Source organism: Condylura cristata, unplaced genomic scaffold (genome assembly GCF_000260355.1).
Source record: "Condylura cristata isolate star-nosed mole 26May11 unplaced genomic scaffold, ConCri1.0 scaffold00018, whole genome shotgun sequence".
Classification (NCBI taxonomy): Eukaryota; Metazoa; Chordata; class Mammalia; order Eulipotyphla; family Talpidae; genus Condylura; species Condylura cristata.
Window position 1 is genome coordinate 25,217,435 of NW_004567119.1, and position 22,373 is coordinate 25,239,807.

The 22,373-nt window shown below is 36.6% G+C and overlaps 1 protein-coding gene across 1 annotated transcript in view; it reads left to right on the top strand.

Moving 5' to 3' along the window:
• The window catches only part of SPATA17 (spermatogenesis associated 17), a 138,824-nt gene extending 116,822 nt beyond the window's left edge, over positions 1-22,002 (top strand). The window contains exons 10-11 of the mRNA XM_004685436.2: positions 16,462-16,544; positions 21,985-22,002. Of these exons, the coding sequence (XP_004685493.2) occupies positions 16,462-16,542 (81 nt within the window). The 3' untranslated portion in view covers positions 16,543-16,544; positions 21,985-22,002. The remainder of the gene's footprint in view (positions 1-16,461; positions 16,545-21,984) is intronic.
• The last annotated feature ends 371 nt before the right edge of the window (positions 22,003-22,373 follow it).

The window sequence follows — 22,373 nt, forward strand, 5'->3', positions numbered from 1 at the left end:
GGAATCGAACTCATGCGGAAGTGGCTTCAGATTCTCAGTGCTGTGCTTTAACCCGCTGCGCCACCAGGGAGGGCCTGGTTAAAATATTTTTAATCTTGGAAGATGTATGAATGTCTCTGAAAGATGCCAATCTCCATTGAAAGTATGGAAGTAGCTTGCTTTCAGATCTATAGTGAAAGAAGAAAGCATAGTGCATTAACCAAATTACCCAATATTTTAGAGGCTCTTTCAGAATTCTGATATAAATAACTAGGTGTGAGTCTTGGACCCAGAAAACAGGAAGAAAAATCAATCAAAAATAGCCTGGATATTAAAAGCGACTTTGGGCGGGAACGTGAAGCTGCTTGATTGAGTAGTGCGATGTCATCCATGTCTTTCTCCTAATGCTAAAAGTAATGCACATAGACAGAGTGACAATCACAGCACAGCCTCCCATCAGCAATAATTAATCTTTTAGTTAACAGAGACTAGAAAAGCCTCTCATCAGCCTCTTCTGAAGTCTGAAGGACCCTGTTTTTTGATGTTTGCATTCTGAGGAAAATTGTCCCCACCAGTTCTAACAAATTGAAACACCAGGCTAATTATGGCAGCTAATGAAGTGTGTGGAATGGTCACAGCTTGTCGTGAAACTGTTCCTTCAGCTTGGATTAGAGTTTCATCAATCACTTTTTTAAACTGATCCAGAATTGCTTCTGCCCGGTGCTTGGCATTTTTAATGCTGTTTCTGTAATTGGTTTTTTCCCTAAAGCTTAGACTGTTTTTTGAAATATTACAGTCTTGGGACAGGACTTGCAAACTCTAGTTTATAAAAAAAAATTTATTATTATTGATATCAGCTGATCAAATGGTAGAAAGCTAATAAAAAGGACCACCAAAATAAAATGTGATATACTGTTTCAATCCTGCTAAAGGTGGCAGTAAAGCATATCCATGTATATAATTTTTTTTAAAATGTTGGCTGTGTATGTACAGTATGACATAGGCAAATCATAGTGGGTGGTCAGGAGACTAAAATTCCACTCAGGGCTTCTATGAAATGAATACACAGATGTTAGTTTATTGTCAGGGGAAGATATTTGTCCATTTATCATTCGACATTGTCTTATAACTGCACCTTGCATCGAGCAAACATTTTGAAAAATTAAGACCAAAGATTTGTACATTCCCAATTACTTCACTCTGCAAGAATCTGAAGTTCAATCCAGAAAGCCTTGCTTGGAGAGTTTTATCTTTTCTTAAAGGAACCAAGCATTTGCAGGCATGACTGCAATTCCTAAGCAATTCAATCTCATTTTAATGTTTGCATTTGTCAATAGCAACTTGAGGACTTGCTCTACAGAGCACTGCCTTCTTTGTAAGATGATTCAATAAAGCAGGTAGTAAATTCCACTTGCATAGGTTCTGTCCTTTGAAATGACAGGTAAAAGAGTTTGGGATGTTTACTTTATTGCTATTTCCTTTAGAGACCAGCTTTATGAGTGACCATTTCCAGACATTTCAGATCTTTCCTTTTTATCAATGTTATCTCAATAGAACTTTTAGTGTGTTATCACTTTTAGTTCTCAGAACTAACCTTTTATGTTGAATCTCATTTTAAAGATTAAAATTTAAAAATAAAGCTAACTATTGTCAATGTCTAGGATATACCATTATACCATACTGTTTCAACTAGCTCTTTAAGCCAGCTTTTTCCAGTTGTATGCTAGCTTCATTAAAGATATTTAGAAGATTTATTAGTAATCACGTTATAGTGTTAGCAAGCTTCATGTCAAAAATATAACTCTTTTATAAATTAAGAGAGAAGTATACAAATAAATGTAGATAGACATATGTATCATATAGAGTCACACACATATATATATATTCATAAAATGTTAAATGTATTGCAATTAATTTTAAGACAACTTTTAGTTTTCAAGATTCTTTAACATTACAATTACTACTCTTTATGTTTAATTAAATGTTACACTTACCCATAAAATTTTATGAAGCATCTATTAAATAATATGTAGAATATTGTATACTAAAAAGCTTTTAAATCTATTTAGCTGTTTATCATATTTATCATTTTTTGTCAAATATTAAATTATTTCCATAGATGAAGAAATGAAAATTTGGGGACATTAAGAATGAATAATGAAAAGCCTTATGACTCAGAAGAATTTTGACATCTGATTAATTTAATCTCTTTATTTTCTTACTAGAATCATATATTTTCAGTTATGAAAAACATATTTTCTGAGGCAGAGAGTTCATTGTTATACCATATATCATGCCAGATCAATATTAGCTTTTCCACTATGTATCAGGGCTAAGAAAACACTTTCTTATAGGGTCAGCTATAAAATGTTTTTTTTTTGTCTTTGAAGACCAGAGAGTCATGTTACTACTCCCCCAGTTTACCATTAGAGACAAAAACAACCAGAGGCAATGCATAGAACACATGACATGATCATGTCCCAATAAAACTTTATTTAAAAATGAGGAAGTCTGGCTGTCTTGCTCCTATGGGCTGTAGTTTGCTGATTCTTGTTCTACACTAATAGAGTCACTGATTTATAGCTGAGTACTTGGCTGAGTGAGATAAAAACTCCATTTATCAGCTACCTTTTTAAGCTACTAATAGTCCTGTGACTACATGCTGGGAAATGGAATGTAAGCAAAGGTGTGGGTCCAACTTCCAGTAATTATGGAATTTGTTACCCCATAAATAAGTCTGATGCAGTGTAGGGCAGCACAAAGTAGAACTCTGACCAGGAGAAGTATGCATGCTGGTAAATTAGTCTGATACCACCCCAGGAATGCCAGTAAAATAAACAGGCCTCCTCAGTCAGAGATCATCCCTCCCAACAAAAGCAGTGGAAGGAGTTTTAGCACGGTGGTACAGTTCCAGGTCTCTAGTGCCACAGAATGACGCTGCGAACCTATTTGGGGTCTGGCAGGTGAATAAACTGTAGGAAAAAAGGTCCAACTATAGGAAATCCACCATTTTTACAGAAACACAGGAAGCCTGCTTTATCAGGAGAGAGACCTTGTGTCTAAGGGAACACCTGATGAGTTTGTGAGGTGTTGTACCACTGTTCACAGACTTACCAGTTGCATGAACATTACTGAGAAATGGCCCTTACTCCAGGCAGAAGAGGATCAAGTCTTTGGGATTCTGACACATTCAATAAGACAATGGGAATTCAAGAATCCCAGGGTGGACTGTCTTCCTATAGTGTTTTGTTTGTTTTTTTGTTTTTGTTTTTGTCTTTTTTTGTTGTTGTTGTTAATTGTGTTCATTGAAATAATGGCTTACAACACTGTACAGGTTCACGCCTCCATAAATGTGTGTCACCACACCACACCCACAAGCAAAGCACTTATAGTCCCCCCCTACCCCCATGGTCCATTGGCTTCTCTCCTCTTGGCTTCATACTCTCTCTTCCCCCCCCCGCCCCCCACCAAAGGACCCTCAGTTCTACAATCAGTTTTCAAGTGTTTGTTTTGGTTAGATTTTATCTGTTCCCTTGCTTTGTTTCTTTCTACTTCACATATGAGCAAAATCATCTACTATTTTTTCTTTTTAAAGAGAAATGTCATTCTTCTCATTTCTTCCTTCTGTATATCTAGAATGGGTGATTTGATAACTAGGGATTAACTGACATCTTCTATAATGTTAGGGTACTTGGATCAGTCCAACATTGGTAACAAATGTCAGATCAATTATATAAAAGAATAATATAAAAGAACTCCAATCCTTTACACTGGTGCATCACACTAGTCCTTGACTTTTGTGTAAAAAATTTAGAATATAACCTTTGTTGTCAACTTAACTTTGAATAGCCAGATGTTATCTCTAAAATGAATTTTAATTGTCATTCTGATTTTCATTTACTTAAATTCTTCTTTTTAAAATATGTATTTTTTTATTTTTTAAGATTTATTTATTTATGCCTATAAGAACTGGGGTACAGACAAGAGGTGCAGGATTCACCAGAGACAGAGTGGGGAGAAGAAAAGACAGATCTACTGAAATACACTGCTGAGGGGAGCAGTGGGGTGAGACAGGAGAGGTCTGCTGCGCCATGTGGGTCAGCTCCCTGGCTGGGGATCAAACTCATACTGCAGTGGCAGCATTTAGCTTCATTGTGCTGTGCTTTAACTGCTTGCACCACCAGGGAGCACCCATATATACTATTCTTAACTAATATCTCTGACCCTGTTATTTTTATGGATATGATTCCCACGATTTTTAGCCTCTTTTGTCCTTTTGGTCTTTAAATCTATTTTGTAGAATTAATATTTTCAATAGTTGATTCAACTTGGCTATACTGTCTAAATTTCCTTCAGGTCCCTATAGTGATGATTTTTTATATTCACTTGAAACTTTTTCCTCAACTCTGGGTTAATAGTCAATGATTTTTCTAAATTCAGAGGTCTGCTTTGCATCCAAGTACTTATAATGCTGGTCTAGTTTTCTTCCATGGACTGTGTGATTTGTTCACTCTTATTCTTTTCCTTTCAAAGAGCACTAACTTAGCCACTCTTTACCAACATATAGACCCTGTGGTTTTGATTCTTGGACCTCTTTGAATCAAGGCCCTGAGGAGATTTTCCCTTGAAAAAATAATGACCCAACGGCCCTCCCTGGTGGCGCAGCGGGTTAAAGCACAGCACTGAGAATCTAAAGCCACTTCCGCATGAGTTTGATTCCCGCCTGCCCTGGAGATGACCACATGGCGTGGCAGACCTCTCCTGACCCGCCCGCTGCTCCCCTCAGCAGTGTACCTCGTCAGTCTGCCTGTTCTGTTCCCCATTCTGTCTCTGATGAAGCCTCTCGCCTCCCCTGAGCTTCTGGCCTGTACCCCAGTTCTGTATGTACAAATAAATAAATCTTTAAAAAAAAAATAATGACCCAAGAAGAAACCCCAACTTTAAGGCTGTGCTAAAGTTAAAAAGAAAGTAAGGAGAATTTCCAGAACAATTTAGACTGAGAATTATATGCCCTCTGAAAACTTTAAAAGATTTGCTGATATAAATGTCTGAGCACCACCAGATCCTTATGTGGAGAAAACTCTTTGATGACTTCTCCGGTTAAGCCCATGAAGTCACCGATATTAGCAATTGTTGTTTTCAATTTTCACTTTATATCCTCTGCCAGTTCTATGAGCTGTTGATGATGGAGATGGAAAAGAGTTGCCTTGGGGCTCTAAATATAAGATTTCTTGGAAGAGGAAATTCCTCTTCTAGGCCAAATAACTAGCAAGCCCCTATGATGGATAAGAATTTAATGGAACATTGTGAGCTTAATATCCACTAAATCACATTAACAGTTTTGAAAATTTGGATAGGCCCTAGCCATCACTGGAGAGCAGACAAAACTAATTGAAATACTTTACCATTAAGTTCTAAGGTCTTGGAAACTAATGGGTTTCCAGAAACATCATTGATGACAACCTCCACTTATATCATAGTCTATATTAACTGAACATGTCTATATAAAAGTTATATAAATTACCAAGCATTAGTGTCCTAAACTACATTAATAAAGATTGTTTGCAGAAAGCAAATCCATGACTCATAATTATCTTCACCTAGCATATGCATATTATGTTCATGATAAAGTACAGTTTGAAGTGGCTTTTCATTATTCTACATCTCTCTTCCTTTAAGTAAAGTGAACATATACTTGTCAAAATTTTTCTTAGTACATTTAGAACTGCCTGCTTACTATCTGCCAAAAGTATATCATGAATTACCACTGGAGGATTTTCATTTGTTTGGAGCACTTTTAACCTATTAAGCTTAATTCAGAGATTTTTCTGCTAATAATTCCCATTAACCTTCAAGTTGCTAATGAATACAAGATAGGTTAATATTCCAAAAAAACTATTTAGTTTTTTCACACCAGAGGCAAATCAGAAGTACTTAGACCTTGATGCCATTTAAACTTGCTTTGTTTTTTTCTTATATTGAGTTTATTTTACATTTCTTATAAAAGGGTTTATTGAAAGGGTGTTAGTTTAAGCTATATTATAAGAGTGGTTAACTACTTAATGGGTCAAAGTTCCTCAAGTTGTTTATAAATATATAACATATTAATGGCTTAGCTTTAAATGTACAGTTTAAAAAGCAGTATCAACTAATTCACAGTTACTACATATGGTGAGCTATACTTCTATTTTCTGATAATTTTTTTTTTTTTGTAGAACAGAGGTGCTATAAATCAAGAAGGCCTATGGATAGTTGAATTTAACTTTGTTCAAGGAATAGTTTTCCTCCCATACTATGACAATCATAGAATTCCCATCCTTTCATCACTTAAATTTATTCCATTTTTTAAACCTCTCAATATCTAAATAATTTTTATTGTACAAAAATAATAATGAATTGGCCCTCCCTGGTGGCGCAGCGGGTTAAAGCAAAGCACTGAGAATCTAAAGCCGCTTCTGCATGAATTCGATTCCCCTGCCCCGGAGGTGACCACATGGCGTGGCAGACCTCTCCTGACCCGCCCGCTGCTCCCCTCAGCAGTGACCTTCGTCGATCTGCCTGTTCTGTTCCCCACTCTGTCTCTGGTGAAGCCTCTCACCGCCCCTGAACCTCTGGCCTGTACCCCAGTTCTGTATACACAAATAAATAAATCTTAAAAAAAAATAATAATAATAAAAAAATAATAATGAAATAGCATGCTGAATGGTTTAAAGATTATTTATGCATACAAGAACTGGGCTACAGGCCAGAGGTGTAGAGGTGAGAGGATTCACCAGAGACAGAGTTTAGAGAGAAGAACAAGCAGGTTGACTGAAATAAACTGCTGAGAGGAGCATCGGGCAAGACAAGAGAGGTCTGCCATGCCCTGTGGACCACCTCCCTGGCTGGGGATTGAACTTATGCTGCAGTGGCTGCCAATAGCTTCATAGTACTGCACTTTATTCCTTGAGATTAAAATTCTTATATATCATATGTGAATTTTTTTTTTATTTGACAGCCTTCATAAAGTTTAAGTTAGGAGTTATACTGAGACATTCTGCAATAAAATGGTGCTTTGGATGGTGACAGTAAAGAAACAGTCATTAATATTTTGAATACTAAAGTATTCTACGTATGCATGCTTTAGTTCAAACTCGGTAAAGTTCAAGGACGTCCTAATATAAAGTAGCCAGGGAGAGAGTTCATAATTCTGCCTTAATTTGATTTAGTTGTGGAAAAGGGACACTGGGTCAGAAAATAGATCACTGTTATGCCCTCTCTGGTGGTGCAACAGGTTAAAGCTCTGCACTATGAAGCACTATGAAGCTAGACACAGATGCTTCAGCACAAGTTTGATTCCTGGCCAGAGAGGTGATCCACATGGTGCAGCAGACCTCTCCTGTCTGGCCTGCTGCTCCCCTCTGCAGTGTACTTTATAGACCTGCCTGTACTGCTCCCCACTCTGTTGCTAGTGAATCCTCTCACCGCCCCTGTACCTCTGGCCTGTATCCCAGATCTGTATACATAAATAAATAAATAAATCTTTTAAAAAGAAAAAAGACTTGCTTGTGGGAAGCTTTAAGAATATCCAGAATGGGAAAAATAATAAAATAACATGAGAAAGCATATATTTAGATCGTTAGGACAAATGTATTATAATATATAAATAATAAAAAAATAGAATGTCAATTACCAAAAGAAATGCAGTCAATAAAGGCATGTCCAAGTAGAAAAGAAACTTAATTATAAGAAGAAATTAATTACTAAGAAGAAATTACTGAAGTAGTAATTATTTTTTACATTATATCAAAGTAAAATATATACATAGTTCAAATAAAGTGAATATATGCAAAGATTTATAAAGTGTTAAACTCCAAATTCACTTTTCTCCATTCTCCTTCCAATATTCCAAAAAGATCACTATTTTCAACGTTTTTATCTTCTAACTAGAGAATATGCTGCCTCTTGATGAATCAGCTTTAGATGTTAGCCTTTGACCTTCAGCTATTGAAGAAGAGAATTTAGCTCTTTGACGCCATCATCTCCATGTTTTCTTGGATTTGCTTATAAATCCTGGCTCATCAGCCATTTAGATTTAACCTTTTTTTTTTTAATCATAGAAAGGTTATTTCCTTCTTAAACCAAGAAGTGTTAAATGTTTCTTATTTATGACTTTGTATATTTCCTGAGGTTATGTCTTTTTACCTATTTGTTTAATTTATTGTGCACCATTTGTGATATTTCCCCATATCCTATAATAGTCTCTCAATACAGAGATTTCTTTCTGCAAATCCCATCACACATGAAACTAATACTGAATTAACACAGAATTTTATGTCAAAAGTTGTCTTTATTTTCATCTAAACCATTATTAGCTATCCTTCTTAGGGAAAATCTTCTTCCATTCTTTTCCTAATTCTTTTCTCTGATCTCTTTTACAGAAGCACTTACAGTAGAAGACCAAATTGTCTACATTGAGCCTTATTTTTTGTTATAATCTTGTATCTCCTATTTCTTTTGAGGAGAGGCCCTTGAAATTAAATTCCAATTTTATATCATGTTGTGCTTTTCTGCTTTCATGTTACTCATTCACTAAAGCTTCATTTTGTTTCTTAAAATAGCATCTACATTTGCTTCATGGGCACAATGACCTCTCTAATGTCTCCTAGAATATTTGCTTTAGGTTTTAATGATGCTTTGTTCTACTTCTTGCATTGTCTCAAATTCATCTAAATTGCTTTTTCATTTCTCTCTGTTTCTCTCTGGGTCACTTAGGTTGGAGGTTTTTTCCCCTCAAACATTTCTTAATCTTTGACTGTTTTCATTTTAAAATGAGATTAGTAGAGGCCATGCGTGGGTGGAATTATGGTGGATAGTTACTCTGTAGAGATGACCTTCGCAGAGAGGTCACTACTTCTGGCAGTTCACTTTTTCCAACAAAAAGATCTCTAAACTGTCAAGTGTGTTGTTACTTTGGGAGCTGCCCACTGGGAGAAGGGTAGTATCCTCACTATTTATTTGAGGACTTACACTTAATTCTCCCTGTAGGAACTTAGTCTTATCTCTACAGAAGCCTGATAGATCTGATTATGTTGCTGTTTGATTTTGTTTGTCCCTTAGTAATTGAAGCTCTGAACCTGGAGGAAGGAAAGAAGGGAAATTCTCTTGCAGAAACTTAGAAAGGGAGCTTGAAAGCTAAAATTTTTTAGAGACTTTCAGCCAAGCCCCAGATCTTCCTTTTGCCTTCTGAGGTACTGAAGATTGCAAGGACTGAGTGTTCTGACTATGTTGGAAATTAGAACAGGAAGCCGCTGGTGCTTCTTCCTTTCCCTCTCAAACCTTTGGGCAGTGATACCTATCACTGTTCTCTATTCCTCTTAGGACAGGCTGCTATTCCTCATCTGTTTATCAATAGGAATTATAATTGGAGTCACTATTGTTTCCTGATATCATTGAAGATGTAGTTTTATAAATGTTTCTTTTCTTCATGTTGTGGAGGTCCACTTATGTGGCTGTACGGTAAGGGAAGAAATCATGACTCTGCCCTCTTGAACTAACTGGATACCTTCAAAAACAGTTCTACACAACATTCATAGGGAGAATTGAAATAATAGTTTTATTCCCCCAAATTCTATTTGTACTGGTACTTTTTCATTTGCAAGTGTATGTGGAAATAGATGGAGTAAATAAACAAAGAAGGTCTTTATCCTACCCCCACGAACTTTATCACCTATGGGGGAGATGAAACAGGATAGGAGTTACTGAGGTACAAAACAGATCATATGAAAGGGCTGTGAATATAAATGCACCATTGGCATTCACTGCAAGGAGATTTAATCTAAATCTGAAGAGAAGGATTTTCAGGAGAAGGTAGCATTTTTATATGAGATTTAATGTTTAGGTAAGATTTGTACCTAGTAAAAGCTTAATTAATATTTTCTGAATATAATTAATACTGTCCACCTTTGGTGATTTGACATATTTCTTTCTCCTCCTAAAAGTGCTAAATATTCTTATCTTCAGTACGACTTATCAACTGCAATCAGTTTCACTTATTCTTGTCTTAGTTATGCTAAGAGGAATTAACAAAAACATTTCTATAGAGATAATTCACCATTCAGTGACAGTTATTGATATATCCTATAATTACACACACACAAATCCTTCTTGTGCAAATTCCATTATATTAATGTTGAGTGTATATTATTAAGAATTATAAATATTGAGTAATAAAACTTCACATGTTCCCAGATGTTATTTTGGGGCCACTAGATTAGCAATTTTTCAAAAACATAAGCAGTAATTAGAAATTTTCATAACTTCTTTTAGAAACAGCACTTGATTTTAATTCTTTCATTAAAAAAAAAACTTGCAAGAGAAAACCATGTCAGAACTACTGACATTTTTATAGCTTGACAAAAATTAAGCATAATTAAAATGAAATATTTGTTGCATAAATTAAACTACAATTAATATGTTTTCTGCTGCTGCTTGAAGGATAAGATTAAAATGGTGTTGTTAGCAGCCTCCCTGCTGGGAGACTAATTTCTTGATTTTTATACCATATATTATCACACACATTCTCACAGTGAAAGAGTAAAACAACAAGTGGAAAGCATTGTTTGATGAAAATGGTATACAGAAGGAGATAAACTGGCTTTTATGAAGGCAAGGCAATATTACTTCTCATTTTAAGATCTGATGACTAGTTGATTCCAAAGATAAGATTTGCACTTTTAAAGCCATTAAAATAACTTGAAAATTGCCCTTCATTTCAGTCAACTACGCCTTTTAAATTACTCAGTTTATTGTTTCAGGGGTGTCTGCTTTTTCAGGAGGTAATTAGAAAATGAACAAGACTTTTCATGGAGAGGCCTCCCCTCCAGTTCACCAAGAAATAATAATAAATTCTACCACAAAAACTTAGCTGGGAACAATTTCCAAAAAAAAAATGGGAGGCAAAGGCTTTCTGTTAGTCCCTTCTGGGAAGAGGGTCACTCTTTCTTCTGTGCCTCCACCATCACAAAACACGTAAACACATAACCTCGACCAAAGTTAGTTACTGATATCAAAAATTTCTCCAGCTCTCCCTTTACCCAGACAAAGAATGAAGTATTATTTCTATGAGAATATTTTTCTGGCTAATTGCTTCTTGACACTCGACACCATTTGTGGTATCCATGAAAGAAATAGGTAACCATTCATTATTAATAGTTCTCTTTATTTCTCCAAATGTCTCTCTTGGGCAGTGCTGCTTAAGGGATATAAATGTACCAGTGGGAATTAGAAATTATGGGCTGGGCTCCAATCACTGGCTGAACTAGCGCATTCCTCCTTCTAGGGCCGAGATGGTGCTGTGAAGACAAGGGTAGGGTGAGAGAGTACATGTTAAAGAAGGCAGATGAATGGAGCTCATCCATACACAGCAGCTCACTCTCCTCTATGTTGTATTCTCACACACACACATATACCTCCCCTCTCCTCTCTCTGACCCTCTCCTGATTCCTCTGTCCCTCAGTTTCTCTCTCCACCCCCAAGTACTTTTGGATTCATATTACTGTAGATACAGAGTAACCTGGACTCCAGTCTACCAGCTCAGACACAGGAAGGTTCTGAGCATGGAGTGGACTTTGGGAGATCCCCTGCTGATGGAATCCAGGACTTGCAGCTTCCTTCTCCTCTTGGCTTCTGAAATGATGGCATTGAATGTGAAAGTAAGACTCAAACTTGGCACTGGCTTCCCCAGTGCCCTGTCTATTCATTCATTCTCCATCATCCCTTTGGCCGAGTTGTCTTTCTGAAGCCCCATTTTGTATCCACATTGTGCTGGACACTGGCAGACAACCATGAATACAATGGGTCCATCTTTTAGCAGTTCTTCCCTCCCATGAGACTTGCTGCACAGTACCTGCTTACTGAGAGGCACTGGCTTACTTTCCTACTCAGAAACACTCAGTATTTAAGAGTGTCACAATTCCACTTCAGTTGTTATTCCCCACTCTAAATGCTTCTCCTCAAGCTGTCCTTACAATACCTGAACATTGTGGTCCATATTTCCCAGTTCACTAACCATATGCAGGCCTTAACTTCCCTTACTGTCAGGTTCATATAAAATTCTTCAAGTTAGAGTGGGCTGTCTTTGTATATGAAAATAATGTTATGATTATGAACCCACTTAACCCTGGTATCATTAGCTCTGTTGTCAAACCAATAGGCTACAGATCATTCAGATGATGGCGGTATATCTGGTTGGATATTCTGTTTCAGTGATGACATTCTTACTGTTTTTAGTTGAAACAGTTAAGTCCACTATACATACATACATACATACATACATACAGTTTAGACATATACCAGACCTAGATTTATGTATCTTGTGTTTCTTTTATTATGACCATAATACAGACACACCATAATACATTAACCTGGTTAAAAAGATCCATTATTTATCCCTCACTCACATGTCCAGCATGTCATCTCCCACCTGTACATTTACAGCCAAGGCTATAAAAATGGAGGAGTGTGAACTACAGTAAGAGAAAGACAGATGTGTCTATGGAGGTAAAGAAAAAAATTATAAAAATGTAATAAGAATCACTATAAACTCAAATATATATATATATATATATATATATTTAGAATTAGATGTAACCACAACAAAATGTAGGCATGTGCAAGTCTTTGAGTAAAATACTGTTTAAAGTTCTTCCCCCACAGCAATATCCAAAAAGTGAAGGGTATTTGAGAGCTGAAAATGATTAACATTTAAGTACTTGCTATTTGCTGGCCACTGTTTTAAGTGCTTCATACTTTTGAACTCATATATTCACTGTACAACTCTGTAAGCAGGGTGTTATTTTTTTCATATTATTTCAGTTTCGTGTTTGAAATGTGAAAAACTAGCAATGCCGCGGTAAAATTCTCCAAGATCACAACACTCATGAAAATAAACCTGCATTTCAAACCCAGGTAGCTTAGCTCCAAAGCAATTTGGTCTTGGAGAGGTCAAAAGAACATCCTCCACCAGCCCTTGCCAATAGCGAGGATGGGGGATAATATAACATGCAGGTGGACACGGTCTTCTTTCAGGTTTAGATTCACAACCCATCATTCACTCAATGAGCTAAAATTTGTTTCTTCAGATACATGCACAAATTGTTTCTTCAAAAGAATACATGATAAATACTAAGTCCGTGGAACTGACAAAACCCAAGAATTACAGAATTCTTGTAGGATGTTTTTCTTAAAGTCACAGTGAACAGGAAGAAGGGGACAGCTCCTATAGCTCTTACCAATGGTCTGTACATTCTTTTGCCAAAACTACAGAGATGTTCCTGCCATCATAGAATTTCTTACATGTAGTGAGAATGAAATTTGTGCAGATATAGACCTGCCTATCAAGTCTTCTCTGGAGTCTGTCTGTGAAACCCCAAGTGCTGGACTGCACTGTCACATATTTTGAATGAAAATAGCACTTAACATTCTGCTGTCAGTTCTGGCATCCCTTCTTTTTTGTTGTTTTGTAACCCTAAGAGAAGAATCTTTGCACTATTTTGAACCTAGTAGGTAAAAAGTATATTTTTAGCTAAACAATCTGTGCCTAATTGTTGATTTCCACCCTGATCCTCTAGTCTGTACGTTTTGTGTTCTATGATGTATCAGCACATCCTGCCCCAGTAACAGTGAAACTGGTTGTTTAAGTACTCAGTGTGAGTATCTGGTGAGAAACCCTAAATAACTAGATAAACAGTGCAGCTGCCAACCTAAAGCAATCTTACCCTCAGGGGGTGAGTGGCCCAGGATTTTTGCTCTTTGTCATTTTGACTTGGGTTTGAGAATGGACCTGGGCCGGATTCCAGCTCAAAGAGCCATTTACTTCCAAAGACTCCTAAATTGTCCCAAGGAGCTCATTCTGGCAGTGGATTATTCGTGTTTGGCTGGGCATCCTGATAGTGAAAGCTGTCTGCTCTGGCAAGCAGGGCCATGGAAGGACTTAGAATTACCTTCCCCAGTGTTTTGTTTTGTTTTGTTTTGTTGATGAGGTCATTTTTCAGAAAAGCAATCCCCAGTGTTCTAAAAAGTGAGCACTGCAGGAGCACTGTGGAGGTGGCTTTCTTGAGTTCATAAGTAATATTCCATGACATGGTGGGTGTTTTCATGAATTAGAGGCAAATTTGAAATAAATGAGTATCAGCTTTAGATTTTCCCAAAAGTCAGGCTGTCTTAAGGGCATATTCACCTCTTCCTGTACTAAGTAATAGTTTTTGGTTGACAAAGGTCAAGTAAGAATGTGGGGTTTAAAATTTACAAACTCAAGAGTGAAGAAGAATTCTGAAAAATTTTCTTTCAAGAGATATGGAATGTAGGTACTCAAAGAGTCAGGTTTGGTTTTTCTACCCAACTCTAGATGCCTGTTATCTGACTCTCTCAATAACTCCCAAGAAGATGCAACTAAGAATTGGTTACCATTCATTGGAAACTAAATAAATAATGTAAGACTCACTCTACAGATAACCACATGGTGATGGAACGCCCAGATGAAAGACTAACACAGAAATCAAGTGACACTTTATTCATTATATTAGAGTACTCCCAAATTCAGCAGACAGGAGATTCACAGGAATAAAGTAATAAAATATTAGAATTTATATTTAATTTACATCATTTTCATACCTATTTAACATTGTCTTAAACTACCAGGTTATACACATATAGTTTAGCACAGATAACTAAGTAAGTAGAGACTGCTTGCTCAAAAATATTTTTGCTTTCTGGTGGCACAATGGGTTAGGACACAGCACTACAAGCTGGCCACTGCCACTTCAGTGTGAGTTCGATCCCCAGTCCCGGAGGTGATCCACATGGCATAGCAGACCTCTCCTGTACTGCCTGCTGCTCCCCTCAGCAGTGTATTTCAATGATCTTTCTATTCTGCTCCCCACTCTGTGTCTGGTGAAACCTCTCACCACTTTTGTGCCTCTGCTTGTACCCTAGTTCTGTATGAATAAATAAATAAATCTTGAAATACATATATATATTGCTGATGGAGAATGTGTCAAAATCCTTTGAGTCCTATTTCACTTCATTATTGACCATAATTAGTCTTTCAGAGGTGTCAATGGAATTCAACTTGATTTTTGAAAGAACATAGCAGGTAGGCTATGAATAGACTTTTACAATTGAAGGAAATGTGGAGATAAACACTAGTGTTTAATGCCAGATGCTTCATCCTCACAACAACCCTACAAGGTAAACATCTCCATTTTATAGGTGCTGAGACAGATTGAGTCAGTAAGTGCTTCCTATGCTCCTATTTTCTGGAACAAATTAGTATTGGTATCATTTCTTACTTATTTGGTTGAATGCACCAGTGAAATCATGTGGGTCCATTTTAGAAGATTATCGGGTTTTTTAATTTTATTTTATTTCATTTGTGTATGTATATAGTTGTTTATGTATTTTACATGTATTTATTTTACTTTGTTGTTCTTCTCAGGTCTAATCCCCAACACATTCCCACCAAGTCACCTGTGAACCTTCACCCTTTAAAATAGATAAAGGCTGATTCAGATTATCTGTTTTTCCTGGTGTGAGGTTTTGTAGATTTTTCCCTATCAAAGAATTACTCTTTTTCTTCTCAGTTATCAAATTTGTGGTCATAGATTATTCATAATATCTCTTTATTATGCTTCTATTGTCAGTGTGATAGGTAACAATCTGTTTAATCTGTTTTTCACTTCTGATTTTAGTAATTTGTATTTTCTTTCTGCTTAGTCTGGCTAGGTATTTAGCAATTTCATTGATCATTTTAAATATTTACATATGTATATGTTGTCAAATGAACTTTGAAACCAAATTCAAATGCAGCTAACAAAATAACATATGAAACATATAACAGGAAAGAGAGGTAATCCTATAAGCAGATAGCCAGTTAAAGTGATAGAAAGTTTCTCAAGTGCTATTGTATATGCAATGGGCAGGGAGGGTATCTGTGTGTAGACATGTGATAACGAAAAGGAATGAGCCCTGGGAGTAGCTGGAAATAAAGCTGTCCAGATGGAGACATCTGTAGCATAAAGACTCTGAGAGGCAATGTGTCCATTAAACAAGTTTTGCTGGAGAACACTGAAATGAGGGAAAATGTGGAAGAAACTAAGTCATGTGGAAAAGGAGTCAGAAGCATGATTATCAGGGACTTAAAAGATCAAGGTTCAGAATTTAGATTGTGAGCAAGCTGAAGACAAGTGACTGTGTCTGCATTACTCTGAGCCTCTGGAGTTATGTCCATTGCTATTAAAATCTATGTATTTTAGAAAGTGTCAATGGATCTGGCTTTCAACTGATACAATATGCCTGTTTGTTGCATTTGTGGGAATTATGGAAATTCAAGAGCAATTAAAGGCTGTTTGGCAATTTAAGAAAATATAAATTATAATAAAACAACAATAATAATAATACAAAGGCAGTACGAGCTCTTTGGTAATCTGATCCTTTCCCTCCTAGGATTTCCAAACGGTGTTACCTTCATTTGATCTCTTCGCAAAGTTTGGAAAACTATATTCAAAAGCTGGGCAAATTATATAAAGGTATGCATCTTGCTAGGAATTTTTCCAAAAAATAAATAATGGTGAAAAATGGTTGGCTTAACTAGCAAGCATTTTTAAAACCATGCTATAATAATGTTTCTATATGAAGCAGCCCCATCTATTTCTTTGATTTCTAGTCTAATGTTTCTCAAGATCCAAATAGCAGATTTTTTTCTTCAAATTTCTTTTCCAAAATGGACTCAAAATACATTAAGAAATAAAACTGACAAAACACGAAGTACCCTTTCTCTTCAGTAAACTAGTAAGTTGTTTCACACAGTACAATGAAAACTTTTGGTGTTCAAAAATAAAACTATTTCTCAGTACTATGTTGATATGGTATAGTTAAAAATGCTATATTCAATATGTGAGTTATTTGACATAGTTGTACTATCTGTGTGTACAAGCTGTCTTTAGAGACCCCAGGAAACTAATGCATAGGGCCTCTGATTACCAACGTCTACATGTAAAGTTTAGAAGTGTCCATATAAAATTTAAGATTGCAATATAAGCTCTTAATGGTTAACATGTTTTAGAATGGAGAAGTGATTACAATCAACATTATGACTAGTGGGAGGTTTTCTGGCATTTCAGCCGACTGTAAAGGAGGCCTTGGCTGCAGCAAAGATCACTGCAGTTTTAGGGAAAGAAGCAGAAGAGTCACCAAGTGGGGAGAATTCCCTGAGCATCCACCCAGGGAAAGGTGCAGCCGAGAGTGGATTCCAGTTTATGTTCCTTGGATTTAGTGCTAGTGTTTCCTTGCCCCAACTTATGATGGTGTATACTTCAACTTGGGAGTCAGTGTGTTTAATGAAGATAGCAATGCCTGTCTTTTAATTACTCCAAAGGAATGCATAAGGGAATCATGAAATATTTCAGGCTAATCAAAAAACATATAAGGTCAAGTGGCAGTTTCAAATGTGATAAAGTGTCACTTCACAACAGAGCATTTGCTGAGTATTTGTGACATAATAAATCTAAATAAAATATTTCATAGTCATGTGTGACTTCAGAATTTCTAACTTAAAGGTGCATCTGTTTAGTGGTGAAAGCTGAAAGGAACATCAGTTCACATTATTACCTTTAATAAATGTTAATCTTAAAAAAGACAATATGCAGGCACTCCCTGGTAGAGCAGTGGGTTAAAGCACTGCATTAAGAGGTTAAAGCCACTTCAACACGAGTTCCATCCCCACCCCGGAGGTGAGCCACATGGCACAGCAGACCTCTCCTAACCCGCCCACTGCTCCCTTCAGCAGTGTACTTTGTCAGTCAGCCTGTTCTGCTCCCCACTCTGTCTCTGGTGAATCCTCTCACTGCCCCTGCACCTCTGGCCTGTACCCCAGTTCTGTATACATAAATAAATAAATCTTAAAAAAAAAAAAAGACAATATGCAACAGTAGGAAGGCATTAAAAGTGTTAACATAAATTTTACCCCATTCTTTTGGAGGAAAAAAATCTTTTTGTAAGTAAAGAAGACTGGATTCAAAGGCAGTTGTATAATGTAATCCCATTAAAAAATTATCTGTGTGTGGTATCACACATATATAACGCACATGCAAGTAGAAAAGCACATTCAAGTACTCTCGTTTACATATTACATCTTTGGCATACATTCATGTGTTGCAAAAATATTAATACATTAATACATCTATGGATAGTGTGGTTATAGATAGATTGGGGGGAATGCATATTTGTGTTCTAATTTTTTATTTGATTGTTCTCATTTTTGAAAATTTGGTAAAATCAGACAAAAGCAAAATGTAAAGTAAAACACTCCAATAGAGATGACTTGCTCTTTTCTATCAGTCACAAAAGCATCTTGACTTTATTCTACTCAATCATAATAATTTACAATTATCTTGTTTTCCTGAAGACAAAATAATGACTTGCTAAATTATTTATAAGAAAGACAAGGATGACTAACAAATGTTGCACATGACTTTTAATTAAAAAGCGTGCACATTCAGAGATACAAGTATGTGACAGAAATGTTTACAAAGTATTTGCTAACTCTTGGATTTTTAACAGTACTGTGAATTGAAAACATCATCTCCTCCTCCTCTTAGAAAGAAAATTCATGGCTAGTGTTTAATTTGGGTAAGTGAAGGATAGCAGCCTTAATTGAAGCCCTCCTATTAAGATTTCATTTCAGCAAGTATAGGAAAGTGCTTCTGCCTTTCGTAAAGAATGCCAGAATGGGGACACATGTACCCCACTATTGAATAAAGATACCCTAGTAATTTTTGAAAGCTATTTGTTTGATTGCTTCAGCTTCAAGATAGTTCATCATTTCACTGTAATTCACCCAACATTACGTCTCACACCCACACTACGTCTTCTCATCAGTCCGATTAGAACAGCAATGCCTTTATCAGATTAATCTTTCTTTCCTTTACCACATCTGAGTTTAGGATAAACACAGCCGACATCTGCCCCTTTTGATTAATGCACTAAGAATTTAGCCACTGAAATTGCCCAGAGTGAATTATATTTTAGGATCTACTCTCTAAGGAAAACATAACTGTTTAATTCTTTTAATTTTTCTTTATAACTGGTCACTTTTGTAACCTTTGGTAGTTTCCCAAAGGCAGTTTTGTCTAAATCAGAATCTGCTATATCCTGTCGGGCTACTTTGTGCCATTCATCTTTCCAGGCAGAAGAGTCTCTTTAAAGATTAGAGTGAAGAAAATTAGTCAAATAAAGTGAAATCATTGGTTGTAATTTTATGAATTGGATAATATCTCCCATTTAATCTGGCATGAATATGAGTTTTCTTGCACTATATGCAATTTTCTCAAATTCTTCTTTGCAAGTGGGCTCTGATCCAGTCTGTCTTTCTGCTAAAAAGTGGTACAATTTTGAGGCCAAATGAAATGGTTTTAATTAAATTATTTCCTACACATGAGTAAGTAGGTTTTCTCCTTTTTTAAACAGATTTGGTATATGAATGACTGAAATCACCAAGGAAAAACAATAAAAGTGAGAAATATTTTGTTAGCACCTAAAGGGGGAGACAGGTGAAATGCTCCTACCTTTTTCCAAGGAGTACACTTTCCTTCAGAGCTATATAAGGAGAAAGAAGGGGAGAGTCATCATTGGGCATATAAACTCTCAAAATCCTGCTAGGGATTAAATTTTTATTTCAACAAGGAAAGCTACTATATCTTGTCATTCTGTGGGACACTATGTGAATTCATGGTCCTTTTCAGTGTAGTTATAGTAAGTAAAAAAATCAACATATCGGGCCTTCCCTGGTGGCTCAGTGGGTTAAAGCACAGCATTGAGAATCTAAAGCCGCTTTCACATGAGTTCGATTCCCGCCTGCCCTAGAGGTGATCACATGGCGCGGCAGACCTCTCCTGACCTGCCCGCTGCTCCCCTCAGCAGTGTACTTCATCTGATCTGCCTATTCTGTTCCCCACTCTGTCTCTGGTGAAGCCTCTCACCGCCCCTGAGCCTCTGGCCTGTACCCCAGTTCTGTATGCACAAATAAATAAATTTAAAAAAATTAAAAAAATCAACATATCATTAATATCTTACTCTTGGATAAATTGAATTGTCCTTTGAATAAAGATGCCTACCGGAAACACTTTGAGATGTTTCTCTGTGAGTTATGCAGTTGGTGGGACTCTGTGTATCGTGACACATGCTCAAGCTTGATCATCAGGTTGATCTTTGTTGGTGTAGATAGAGGTAAGAGGATAAAACCAGCAAGAAATGGGTCAGATTGGGAGTGTGGCCTCCCAGACTCAGCTGAACTAACTCTAATTGAATAGCAAATTCAAGAACTCTTGTGTTATTAAGGTTCTTTTTCTCCTTTCATTAGACTGTTTTGTTTAAAGAAGACAAATGTAAAATGAGGTTAAGATGGAATAGAAGACCCTCCTGCTTAGAATCCTGGATTCTACTTCCACCTCTCCTGAGTGGAGCATTCTCTCGCTCTTTCTTGCTCTCGTTCTCACTTTCTCCCCTCTCTCTCTCTCTCTCTCTTTCCTTCTCTCCCCTCTCCCTATCTCCTGTCCAAAGAAAAAATTACAACCATCTCTGATTCATTCAGCATCATCCTACAGGAAATACACTTAAACCATACTTAAAATTATGACTCAATAAACTATGTTTTTACAGCAAACTGGACACAAATGAGTTATAGTTTGAATATATATTTAATGTGTAAATAGTGGCAAGGAAATGGCAAGAAGATAGAAAAATTTGTTATTATCAGGATAAACAATTACTTTATGTCGTAAGTATAGGTTGTCTAGGAACTGTTAAATTCAGAACAAAATGATTCCTTTGAAACATGTGTTGAGTCTATCCCAGATTAAAAATGGAAAAATCTCCTATCAAGATTCATTTACTACTACAACTAATGAAAGAGAAAGCTGGGGTGAGATTTTAGAGAGTAAATAGATTCGCCTCTTATAATAGTCCAGATCTACTTAATCTTGTTCTTTCTTCCCTAGTGACTTTTAAAAAAAAGATATAATTACTTTATAATAATAGAAACCATTGTTTGCTGGTATTGCATCATACAAATAAAAATCATAGGAGACTGAAATATTATTCTAATGCAACTGCTAATGCTCCAAATATTTTGGGAACTCATTCTTTTAACATAAATTCCAGAATGGGCTTAATAGTTATTGTATAGCCGTACCATGTCAGAGTTACCTGTCCTTGGAAATCTAGGAACACAAGTAATTCTAAGTGACATCTGACTTCTCTGCTCAGAAAATTATGAATTGGCCTGTCCTGTCTGTGAATTTCATGTGCAGTGTTCTCTCTCTCTGTCTCCTTTTTCAAGTTCTATGAGTATAACTAAGAAAAGTAATTCTTTCTCTTGATATAATCTGAGGAACAACTAAGTGTTTCATTGTTCAGAATGTCAGTTTTTTTTATCTTTCTCACTGAGGCCAAAGTCTGGATGTTTAAGCCAATATATCTAATGTTGTTACTTACACACACACACACACACACACACACCTACTGGCAAAAACAGAGGTGAACAGATGAGTCAAAAATGCCTTTGTATTGAGGAGTAAAATGACTGAGATATGGCATCTTATCAGAGAATATATTTGGAAATGTAGTCACTTTCTTCTGGAAAACTACTTGGTTCCATCTACTTATACCCTTAATATGAAAATTGGTGCGATCTAGTGTTTGACCAAAACTGGAAGAAACTGATCACCCATCTTATTCAGCACACCTGATTCTGAGCGAAGATTGACCATAAAATTAAAGTTTAGAAATGATCCCTGAAAACTACCCCAACTAAAAGAAAACACACACCAAGAATACCACTGCAGATGTTTAAAGGCATCTGACTTGAGAGCATTCAGACTGGACCCTCCAATCCTTCTGAAATCAAAAGACTCATCACCTTTCTTTCTTTCTTTCTTTCTTTTTTTAAGATTTATTTATTTATTCATATAGAACTGGGGTACAGGCCAGAGATGCGGAGGTGAGAGGATTCACCAGAGACAGCGTGGGGAGCAGAACAGGCAGATCGACAAAGTATACTGCTGAGGGGAGCAGCGGGCGGGTCAGGAGAGGTCTGCCGCGCCATGTGGTCACCTCCGGAGCAGGCGGGAATCGAACTCATGTGAAAGTGCCTTAAACTTCTCAGCGCAGTGCTTTAACCTGCTGCACCACCAGGGAGGGGCCTCATCACCTTTCTTGTAGTTAATCAGGCAATGTCTTTCTTCCTCACTGGTCTCTAGCAGAGCACCTGGCACAGGGCAAATACCTGTTAAATAAACGTTGATAAAGAAGTCACCAAAATGTTCAAGATATATAAAACAGCAGCTAGCTTCCTAACATCA